This window comes from Octopus bimaculoides, chromosome 2 (assembly GCF_001194135.2).
Source record: "Octopus bimaculoides isolate UCB-OBI-ISO-001 chromosome 2, ASM119413v2, whole genome shotgun sequence".
In the NCBI taxonomy this organism is placed as follows: Eukaryota; Metazoa; Mollusca; class Cephalopoda; order Octopoda; family Octopodidae; genus Octopus; species Octopus bimaculoides.
Genome location: NC_068982.1, coordinates 101,685 through 114,221, shown reverse-complemented (window position 1 = coordinate 114,221; position 12,537 = coordinate 101,685). Strand labels below are relative to the sequence as shown.

At 40.3% G+C, this 12,537-nt stretch overlaps 1 protein-coding gene across 2 annotated transcripts in view; it reads right to left on the bottom strand.

Annotated features, from left to right (window-relative positions):
- The window catches only part of LOC106870749 (Fanconi anemia group I protein), a 98,477-nt gene that overhangs the window by 79,853 nt on the left and 6,087 nt on the right, over positions 1-12,537 (bottom strand). For both annotated transcript variants that reach the window (XM_014916943.2, XM_014916944.2), the window contains exons 2-4: positions 8,020-8,135; positions 6,323-6,398; positions 3,425-3,555 (exon numbers count right to left, since the gene is read on the bottom strand). In XM_014916943.2, coding sequence (XP_014772429.1) covers positions 3,425-3,555; positions 6,323-6,398; positions 8,020-8,103 — 291 coding nt within the window. In that variant the 5' untranslated portion in view covers positions 8,104-8,135. The remainder of the gene's footprint in view (positions 1-3,424; positions 3,556-6,322; positions 6,399-8,019; positions 8,136-12,537) is intronic.

Here is a 12,537-nt window from a genome sequence, read left to right as displayed (position 1 = left end):
GCATGGGTGCCAGTCATCGAATTTGGTTCAATTTCGATTTTGATTGCACTTGCCTCAACAGGTCTTCGCAAGCAGGGTTTTGTGTCCAAAGAAGGAAAGGTACGCATAAGTGGGCTGGCTACACCCCTGGTAAAGGCCACGGGTTATGGTCTCACTTGTCTTGCCGGGTCTTCTCATGCACAGCATATTTCCAAAGGTCTCGGTCACTAGTCATTGCCTCGGTGAGGCCTAATGTTCGAAGGTCATGCTTCACCACCTCATCCCAGGTTTTCCTGGGTCTACCTCTTCCACAGGTACCCTCAACCGCTAGGCTGTGGCACATTTTAAGTAAACTGTGTGTGAATTATAAAAGATGCTGCTGAGCCATAATTCTTTGGCAATAAGGAGATTAAGGTGAAATACTTTATGCAGACTCTTCAAGAAGCTGAATGCTACATTTGTACCTTTGTTTTTTGATAAGGTTTTTCATATAAGTTCTTGTAAGTCATCATCTTTGTTTTTATATCTTCTGTTTCTCTACTGGCATAGATCAGATAAGACGTGTTGAGGCAGTATTTTACTTGTTTCCATGTAAGGTACTTACTCTCTGAATCTTTTGCACAATGAACCGCTCAATGGCCAAACATTGTCATGGCAGACTTAAATGACATCAACACCTATGTGGCAGCATTGTTTTACACTAAAGTGAACAGTTTCAACACACACATACAAGATGAGCTTCCAAACAATTTTTGTCTTCCAATTTCATTCACAAAAAAATTGGTCAACCCAAAACCAGAGAAGACATTTGCTTACAATGTCATGCAGAATTGGAGAAACCCTAAAGCCACATGGTTACAAATGGAATTACTTAACTCAGTCATACCTAACCTTAATTTAATTCATCAATAAGGGGATTATTACGTAATAATTAGCAGAAGCACATAGAACAGTGGAAGTGAGAGAAATAACAGAAATGCAGAGCAGTGTTTACACAACAGTAACATAATATAATAATATATATAACCCAGGAAGACATGGAACGAGGTGATGAAGCATGGTTTGTGAATGTTTGGCAATATGTTGTACTTGAGAAGACCTGTCAAGCCAAGTGAAATCATAGTCGTGGCATGTAAAAAGCAACTTTTGAGAGTTTGGGCCTCATGGAGGCAATGACAAATGACCAAGACCTTTGGCAATATGCTGTGCTTGAGCAGAAGACTCAAGTCAAGTGAAATCGTAATTGTGGCAGATGCTGGTGTCACACAACTAGCATGTAAAAGCACCCATTACACTCTTGGAGTGGTTGGCATGTTAGGAAGGGCATCCAGATATAGAAACCATGCCAAATTAGACTGGAGTCTGGTGCCAGTATGGGCAGTAGGCGTTAAATGATGATGTAACCTATACAGTAGATATATAAACAAGACAAGTTTAGTTATTTCTCTGCAGACTGAAAAAAAATGAACGACTTTAATTGATTTAGGAATCTTATTGGATTCTCATCAGGTGTCCACATCAATTTCATCAATTCCAGTGGCTGCAGAGAACTGGGGCTACTAATTTGCATACCATAGGTGTAAACACTTTATTCAATATCAGGGAAAACTTATTCAGTGAGCTCACAAGACTTTATTCAATATCAGGGGCCTGCCAACGGGGATCTCAGTCCACACAGAAACACTGTCTTCGATGGTCAGGATATGTAGCAAGAATGGAAGAGCCATGGTTCCCATACCAAGACTTATTCAGTGAGATTACAAGACCAACTCAAAACAACACTGAAAGTCACTGGACTTGTGCCTAAATCATTTGAAACACAAACCCAAGACCATACCAAGTGGCAGTGCTCCATTACCATCAGAACCAAAAGTTTTGAAGTGACCAGAAGAGAAAAAGAAGAAATCAAATGAGAGGAGAGAAAGGCTCGACAAAATCAACCTTGACCTCCACCAATATTTCCATGTAGTCAATGCCATCGACTCTTCTATGCAAGAATTGATCTACTTAGTCATCATCACTATACAGGAAGCGTTCAACAAAGAAGAAAACTAAATTCTTGGACATGAGATAAAGCCACTGCCACTGATACCGGAGATATACACAGAGGGCAAAATAAATGAGAATGAAAAATATAAATACACACACACACGGCTGTCCTCAGTGCTTTTTTTTTCTCTGGAGAGACTCTGGCATGGATTCCTCTAAGGTTGATAAGTACCAGTAATATACTGTGATTAATTCAATCAGTGACATACTCTACATCCTTCAATCGTTGGGCGATATGCTGTGCTTGTGACGACCTGTTGAACAGAGTGAAATTGTAGCCGCGGCTGATGCCAGTGCCTTCTGATTGGCATCTGTGACGGTGGCATGTAAAAAGTACCATTTGAGTATTGGGCCTCATGGAAGCAGTGACAGGGGACCAAGACCCTTGGCAATATACCGTGCTTGCGTTGACCTGTCAAGTCAAGTGAAACTGTAGTCATAGCCAATGCTGGTGTCAGTTCAATGGCACCTGTGCTGGTGGCATGTAAAAAGTACCCACTACACTGTGTAAAGTGGTTGACATTATGAAGGGCATCCAGCCATAGAAACCTTGCCAAATCAGATTGGAACCTGGTGCAGCCCCTGGTTTACCAGTTTTCAGACAAACCGTCCAACCCATGTCAGTATGGAAAGTGAATGTTAAACGACAACGATGATATATATATATACACATATATATATTATTATATGATAAAAAGGAAACAGCTACTGATTTCCTTTATTTCACAATGCTTTGTTTTGTAATTGATATTGTTTAGTACCATTTTTCCTTCTTTTAATGAGTTTTCCACCACCCACTAAAGGCCCCCTCCTCTCTCCCTCCTGTGCCTATCCACACACTTGCCATACCTTCACATGTCTACCAGCCACTCCAATTTCTCTCACCATCACTTGTTAGTCACCTCTAAATATCTCACCCCTCACACTCTTATGGACACATCCCTTCTCTACCACTTATACTCCCCACCCTACTGCTAGCTGAGAGTAGCTCCTGATGCACCTCTAACACCATCTCTCCTGTCTTTTCCTACTGGGGCAGCCAAGTATCTCTTTCCTTCTGTTCTAATATTCTAATCTCTCAACTGGCAGAAACCTACATCTTCTGGTTACACTCCCTCTCCCAGCTGAGAGGTCTTCGTCTCACAAGTTACTTGTCGACTCCACTGGTGCTAGTGCCACATAAAAGTACACAATATACTCTGTGAAGTGGTTAGCTTTAGGAAGAGTGTTCAACCATAAAAATTATGCCAAAGCAGACAATGGAACCTGGTGCAGCTCTCCAGCCTGGTCAGCCTGGAAGAACATTAAGTGATGAGTAATAAAACTCAGACCTCCAGGTGAACAATATCTGAAATGTCTTGGGGCTACTCTTCTCAAAATAAATCAAAAACCTTACCTGCCAAATAAGGAAATCTATGACTTTTTCAGAAACCTTTGAATGTTGGTCTTTTTTCTGAAGACAATTAATACAGCACAAATAGATGTCCAACCATTTTGCAGCTCTGTCCTCTTCTTTCAAAGAATATCCTGTGTAAAGAAGACATAAGTACCTCTAAATACACTATAAGAACGAGTGTCTATAAATGAATATTGCAGCAAGTTATATAAACAGGAACAAATTATTGACCGAGGTGACACACGCTATCGACTCCTTTGAGGGAACCATTAAACATTAGGGTACTTTTATTGCAAACTACTCCTACACATATAAAGCTTCTTTTCTCTATCAGCCCTGCCTGTGATCCCACTCCATCTCATGCACCCTTGCCATCTCTGCATTTCAAATTATTAATAATATTACATTTGTTTATTCTATTTAAAAACTACTCGTTTGAAATTCAATGAAATTTCTACAGAATGATGGTAACAGCTATATACACGTGGTGCATAAAAAAAACATGAGGTTTTGCACAAGTGTAAACAAATCGCAGCCATTTGCATGGTTTCCACAAACTTTCAGTGTTCCAAATTAAGAGTGGTCTGATAATTGTGTAATTATGGGTCGTAAATGTGACTTAACTGCTTCAGAGAAATCTGTTATTACTTCTGAACTCCACATTAGAAATATTTAAAATAATTAGAAAGATATTTTTTCACAGATTGGTGATATCATCATCATCGTCGTCGTTTAACGTCCGCTTTTCATGCTAGCATGGAAAGCGGACGTTAAACGATGATGATGATGATGATATCACCAATCTGTGAAAAAATTTGATACATCTCCTACGAAGATACGTAAAGGAGCCAACAAGGGTCAGGCGACATTTCAGGTGCATTGGTGAAACAACTGTGTGCAGAATTACCTGAAGTCGTCTTCTGAAAAAGGTTGATAAACCAATGACAGTTGAAATGCTTCCCTCAAACAAAATTGTCTGAAATGGGCAAAAGATAACATGAAGGTCAATTTTCCACACGCTTTGTTTATGGACGAAACTTGTGCTACACTTAATGGACCTGAGCAAGGGATGAGATGTAAATGGACAAGAGCATCATCAATGTTTGAGACACCAACAATGGGGAGGAGACATTATGATTTGGGTAGGTATTATTTAAGGCATTATGGTTGGTCCTTGGAAGGAGCCTGACAGTGCTAAAATGACTGCAGATGCTTATATAGTCTTTCTGAGGGAGCACCTTGAATCTTAGTTGAAAAAGCAAAGGATCACCTTCAAGGCAACCATAATATTCATGCAAGATAATGCACCCTTACACTCAGCAAAGAAAACTACAGAGTATCTGCAACAATTAGGCTTCTGTGAACCTTCGAAGATGAAGTGGCCTGCTTGTTCTGACTTAAATCCAATAGAAAATTTGTGGAGTATTCTAAAGCAATGAGTTTACGAGAATAAACACCAATTTAGAAGCAAGGATGGACTGTGGCAGGCAACAGTGGATGTATCCCATGGTATAAGATCAAAGGAAATCCAGAAATGAGTATCTTCCATGAACCATTTCCAACTTAGTTCAAACAAATCCTAACCAGCTCACCTCTCGTTTCTGAATGCTGCTGACTTCTTTATTTCTATTTCTTCCATGTTTATGACTGTATCTGTTCATTCTAGCGTGTACATTAAACAATTAAATTGGTATTTTCTTGTTTACATAAGTTTTAATTACACCTTGCTAATAATTTGAAACGGTGAAAGTTTATTTAAATTTGGTAAATGGCCATAGTTTCTGTGTTGTTTTACAGAACCGCACGTCTTTTTACACATCATGGGCATATAACTGTTGCCATCATTCTGTGAAAATTTCTTTGAATTCCAGTGAGCAGTTTTTAAATAAAATAGAAAAATGTTACGTCTTTAATCATTTGTATATATGCGTGTGTGCAGGGAGAGAATATAAGGGGTTTACTTCACTGGTGATCTAAACAAATAGGTACATTGAGTAAGTGCTATAATTGGTCAACCGTTAGGTTCCAAATTCACAGCTGAGGCTGGAGCTAGGGATCCGTAGTAGGCTTCGGAGTTAGCAGGTATATATTATATTAGAGGAAAAAGATATCAAAACCAAGGCAGGACAAGCTTCTTGAGTCATTTAGAATATTTAATTAGGTTAATGTGAATTTGAAGTCTAACAACTGTTTCTGTGATATCCCAAATGATAAGCTGGCATGTCCATACACTGGGTATTTTGCCATCAGAGACAAGGTGAGTATGTATGAAAATTCTATACAGGGAAATTCAGTTTATAAGGTATAAAATTGTAGATGGAAGAATAATAAATAGAAAAATAAAATAGTAGATAGAAAACTATTCTTCTATCTCCTATTTTATTGTTTATAAACTGTGAATTCCCCTGCCTAGAACTTTCATGAAAACCTTGTCTCTGATGATGGAATACCCAGTGTATAGACATTGCTAGCCTATCACTTGGGATGTCTGAGAAACAGCTGTAAGACTTAAAATTCACCTTACCTTAATTAAATTATTCTAAATGACTTGAGATACTCGTCCTGCCTTGGTTTTTGTTGTCCTTTTCCCTCTGATATGCATCTGTATCTTTGTGTCTATGTTTGTTCCCTAACATTGCTTGACAACCAGTGTTGGTGTGTTTATGTTCCCATAACTCAGTGGTTTGGCAAAAGTGACTGATAGAATAAGCACCAGGATTTTAAAAAAATAAGTACTAGAATAGATTCGTTTGACTCAAAGTTCTTCAGGGCAGTGCCCCAGCATGGCCACAGTCTAATCACTGAAACAAAGAAAAGAGAAAAGACAAGTTTTTCAACAGAACCCAATTCAAAAGTAGATGAATAAAGATAAATTGATGACAAAAAAAAAAGGCTTACCAAATAAGAGGGCCTTTATTAGCGCTATGGGCTCACTGGTTTCTTTCACAATACGGTCTTCTAACAACTTGTCGACCTTTATACGAAAAGACATAAAAATATGGGAATTTAATGAAACCAGAGATTAAATAATATAAAGTTCCAAGCGATGACAAGGAGATTGTTTTTTCTTTTCATAAATGAATATAAATAATATTCTTATGAATATGAGGCAACCAGTTACCTCCTTTGTCCTTGGAAAGAACTTGTGCACTTCACGAAAAAGTAGAGACTCTTGTTTGTTCGTTAGTGTTTACAATTAAGAGTAATAATGTCTTGGTCAAAATATTTCAGAATTCTTGGAGATCACAGAGACATTTACATTTAACTTCTCTGTTTGTTATCACTGATCAACCCCCCACCACCACTCCCCAACCCATCACCTACTTTTCCCTACCTTACACAAACAACATATATCTTTTACTTGTTTCAGTCATTTGACTGGCCATGCTGGGGCACTGCCTCGAAGAACTTTTTAGTTGAATGAACTGACTCTAGTACTTATTTTATTGGTTTCTTTTACCAAACTGCTAAGTTATGGGGATGTAAACAAACCAGCACCAGTTGTCAAGTGGACAGACACACAGAGATAAATATATGTGTGGCAGGGAGAAGCACCACCAATGCTATATTTCTGGTAAGGCAGCGGCAGGGGAAATGCATAGCCAAAGATAAACCTCTGTACTTAGCTTTTGTTGATTTGGAGAAAGTCTTTGACGGGTCCACCAATCCCTTATCTGATGGTCAATGCGGAAAGTAGGGATAGATGAGTGATCGGTAAGAGCTGTACAAGCCATGTCCAGTGATACTGTTGAAACCATGCCAAATCAGACTGTAGTCTGGTGCAGCCCCTCAGCTTACCAGCCCTGGTCAAACCGTCTAACCCATACCAGCTTGGACAACAAAATGAAGACGATGAGATAATATATGAGACACGCTTCTTTCAGCTTTTGTCTGCCAAATCCACTTGTAAGGCTTTAGTTGACCTGAGGTTATAGGAGACACTTATCCAAGGTAAGCAACTTGGGACCACGTGGTTGGGACGCAAGCTTTTAACCACATAGCTACTCCTTCATACTTGTCCTTTATTCATTATATTTATCCCTCACCCTTCACCCGACCTTAATCTCTAACCATCCCATACACACTTGCAATCCCTACCCATCCACACACTATTCTTCTGTCCCCAATCACTTTTACTCCATCTTGTAGCTTAAAGGTCCACTCCTCTACCCTAGTCACTCCCACCCTCTCTTCTATAATAGAAGTAGCCATGGAGCTTCTCTACAGCAAGAAACCTATTCCCTTCTGGTTGCTTCTCTCATTCTTTAGCCTCATCTCCTTGTATAACCCCATCTCCCTTAGTACAGCAGCCCCACTCAGTCACAAGGGATCTTAATCTTGCAAGCTGTATAGTGACCTCACGGGAGTTGGTGACATAAAAAAAAAGGTACCCAGAATACAATGTGAAGTGGTTGGCATTAGGAAAGTCAACTGGTCATAGAAACTATAAGGAAGCAGATATTGGAGTAAGATGCAATCAGTGGGCCTGTCAGATCTTGTCAAATCATCCAACCCATATCAGCAGGGAACAGGGAAGACAAAAGATGTGATCAACTTCAGCAAAGATTCAGGACAAAATGACAAGTCATCCTTACCTGATTTTTGTCAACCTCTTTTAAGACATTGCTCAGTTCGTCTGTCTTCCTTTCGTCAGCCAATGCAATAACTTTCGCATCCATGGTGCTTTTTTATACTTCAGTTCACTGCCAATCTGTAATCATTTATGATATAAACATACATAATATGGAACTTCAAACCTAAAAGTTCGTTTCTTACAGTTATCAGCATTAATGCAGGAATAACAATTCTTTCTGAAAGGTTTAATTAAAAATTAATGTTGGCGAGTCACATGACAAGTGTGAATTTTTTCAATTTTCTTGTTAAACAGAGAGTGGTCCTTGGGATAATGAAATGTATAAGAAAAAAAGCACACAGACAGACAAAGGGTTTTAACACGTAAGAAAGAACCCTGTGCTGGTGCCATGTTAAAAGCACCCAGTATAAACTGTAAAGTGGTTGGTGTTAGGAAGGACATCCAGCTGTAGAAACCAAATCAGACTGGAACCTGGTGCAGTTCTCTGGCTTGCCAGCCCTGGACAAACCGGCCAACCCATGCCAGCATGAACAATGGATGTTAAAGGATGGTGACAATGATGATGATGATGATGAAAGAAGACAGGAACCTGGTACCTTCAGGGAAAAAGTCTTGCTCAATATGCAAAAAAGGAGGAGGTATAAACTCTATATATTGGGCTACGGACACACAGGGAATGTAATGGCATCACTGGCAGACTAAGTAGAAATGTAATCTTCACATGCGGTCGATGCACTGGAACAGTTCATAGAAACACACCAGAAATCACGTCTCTTAGATTCCCAGGCTCTTCACTGAAGGTAGTTGACAGCTTCTGTTACTTAGATGTAATTACCGAGGGAGGTGGCTGCTCTGAAAGTATAGTATTCAGGGTAAGAATGGGTTGGAAAAAGTTTAAGGAGCTAATATGGAGCTGTTGGGCACAGTTTGCTGATCAAGCAGTCCCTGGTTGTCACCCCTGCATGTGGTACCAAAACCCAACAAAGGTTGGTGACTTTGCAGAGATTACTGCTGTCTCAATGCAAATATGACTTCTCAGCGCAGCTAGCCAGGAGCTTGGTTTTCTCAAAGGTCAAACACATCCAAGGTTACCACCAAATACCAGTACATGATGACAATGTACCGAAGACCACTGTGATCGCTCCTTTCAGGCTGTATGAATTCTTACATACACCCTTTGGCCTGCAAAATGTAGCACAATCCTTCCAATACTTGACTGACACTCTGTGCAGGGGTCTTGATTTTGTCTTTGCATATACTTAGATATCCTTATCACAAGACAAAATGTGGAGCTACACAAGAAGTACCTAGTGACTCTTTTTGACTGACTGAAACAGTTGTTGTTGGCAGTCCATCGCTTACAACGTCGAGGGTTCCAGTTGATCCGATCAACTGAACAGCCTGCTCGTGAAATTAATGTGCAAGTGGCTGAGCACTCCACAGACATGTGTACCCTTAACGTAGTTCTCGGGGATATTCAGCGTGACACAGTGTGACAAGGCTGACCCTTTGAATTACAGGCACAACAGAAACAGGAAGTAAGAGTGAGAGAAAGTTGTGGTGGAAGAGTACAGCAGGGTTCACTACCATCCCCTGCCGGAGCCTCGTGGAGCTTTTAGGTGTTTTCGCTCAATAAACACTCACAACACCCGGTCTGGGAATCGAAACCGCGATCCCATGACCGCGAGTCCGCTGCCCTAACCACTGGGCCATTGCACCTCCACTGACTGAAACAGTATGGTCTAGTAATCAAACCCACCAAGTATGTTTTTGGTGTTACAGCAATCGACTTCCTGAGACATCAAACCACAGGTGCTGGTGTTACACCACTGCCAGAAAAAGCGAAGGACATCTTTTCCATGCCCAACTACAAGTAAGCTCTATGCCAATTTCTGGATATGATAGATATTTACCATCCCTTCATCCCTTCTGCAGCAGGAGTGATGAGACCCCTATACAAGGCACTGTCAAAAGATGGTTCAAAAAGACAGATGGAGTGGGATGGTGCAATGACCTCAGCCTTCAAATCCACAAAACAAGCCATAGCTAAAGCGAGAAAAACTTCAACCAAGATCAAAAAGTTAACAGAAGAGGTAACAGATGGTTATGGGAAAACCCTTCTGAAGTTCCAAGTGTTATGCATACAAAAATTCCTGAAACTGTCATGGTTTTAGGGGTTGTCAGCAATGAAAGACATGTGATGCCTCCTTACTTCCTTCCACAAGGCCTTAGAGTTAACTCTGCCACCTACATCAAGGTCCTGGAAATAATTAAGCCCTGGATAGACAGTGTATGCAATGGAAAGCCATATGTTTCATTAAGACTGTGCTATCACACATGGCTCTAGTAACACAGGAATGAAAAGCTGAAAATTTTTCATGATCACATAACCCCTAACATTTGACCTCCTAACTCCCCAGATCTCAATCTATTGGACTATTGCATGTGGGTCGTTGTTGAGAGAGAGGTCAATGAACACGCCCACAATACCAAAGATTCTTTGAAAGCTGCCATAGTCAGAGTAATGAACCAGGACCATTTGATTCAAGCATGAAGATGATTTAGATCTCATATAGAAAGAGTCATTGAAGCTGAAGGTGGCTTTACTGAATAACATCAGAGAAAAGAAGTATTTTTTGATAAATAAAGTTATTATCTGTTATGTTTTTTTTTTTATAAACAAATCTGTCCTCAAATATCTTGAGAACCCTGTATATGTACTCTCGAGTCCCAAATAATAGGGGGAGTGGAATAAGCAGGTGAGTAGATTTGCTTAAATTGTTATAAGCAGGTGGGTTGGAATAAGCAGGGGTGGGTGGGAATCAGTAACTGTATAGTGTATGTACAAAAATTAGGTAAAAAGCATCTTAAAGCTTAACGAGGCAAAAGAAATTAACAAGAGGCAAGTGAAATTAGCACATAGATATGCTTCAAACATTCACTGTAATTAAGATATACATTTGGATAATAAAAATAAGACATTTGGTAATTATGGGATTTTTTTTTTTAATGCTGTGGATTAAACAGATATTGATACAAACAAGACGTCTTAAAAAGAAAGAAAAGTAAAACACAACGAAACATGTATAATTACTGTTTTGTGAACTTGCAGTATTTATTCTACTATACGTAATAAAACATAGCACTCCATAAATGGGTATAAAATGATAGACTCATGATTTTTCATCACTGTCCTTCTGCAGGTTTTTTGGTTTCAATATTCACTTCTTCACTGACAGTTGACAGGAGTTTGCTTCGATACATCAAGAAAAGTGTAGAGGTCTCATTTTTGTCCAACTCCTTCTGAATTTTCCAAGGAACAGGGCATCTTTATTAACCCGATCATCACTGCTGAGTCCTACAAGAGAGACAGAGCATCTCATCATCATGCTTGGCTGATCGTGTTTTGGCTCCTGCAAAACCGCCGTGGGGATTTCACCAGATAGGTCAATCCCCTCCAAAAGTTTCTCAGATGGCTTGCCTTCATCTTCCGACTCATTCTGGGCAGCTTTTTCCTCGATGCTGTCACCATCAAATAGTTCTGAACCTTCAATGTTGTTTGCACACTTGATCCCTTTCTGAGGAATTAAGTTCTTAATGGCTTTCTGAATAGTATTTGGGCAGGGTTTTGACATCATCTTTAGACGAAACTGATGGACCAACGAGGTACATGATTCAGCCTGACACCTTATAATCTTCAGAGCCATCAAAAGTGCTTGTTGCCCATGTCGACTTGAGAACAGCTTTGTCATCATTCTTCCAATTGCATGTAGCATCTGCATCATCTCGGATCGATTGGGCATGGGTATTTTATTCAGAGTCTGAACTAACTTTTCTAGCATCTTTACTGTCTCTATCCTCTCTCTCTGAATCACTACTTTCTTTCCCCCACTTCCTCTTCGACTCGTACGTGTCCCCAAACCTATTATAACCAGTTCACTTTCCAACTTCATCCCAATTCGTATTGGAATTTCTACGCTGATAGAACCCACAACAAAGCTCTCTTAGCCCGGCGCCTGTCCTCCCACCCCCTCCACCAGTACCGGAAGTTTGATCATCTTCCATCCCTAGCTGTCTCCCGCGAACACTGGTAGTGACCTTGTACCACCCCTCCCCTCTTATCGACCTTATAACGTATAAAGATTGGGTAGTATATGAAGGTTGTAGGTATTGTTTTGTTTATGAATTCTGCCAAATGCAAGCTTTCTTTTCAGGTACACGACACTGCTTTCCCCCATCCCAGGGTCACACGGGCCCACTCCTCCCACACTGTCAGGATTGGCACTCTCAACGTCGGCACGCTGAAAGGTAGGTCTGGTGAGATTGTTGAGATGCTTGAACGGCGACACGTAGATCTGTGCTGCATCCAAGAAGTAAGATGGAGAGGAGGTTCTGCGAGGTTCCTCACAGGCAAAGAACACAGGTACAAGATTTTCTGGGCAGGGAACACTGACGGGGTCGGGGGCGTAGGAATACTTCTAGCAGAGAAATGGGTTGATAAGGTAATCGAGGTAGTTAG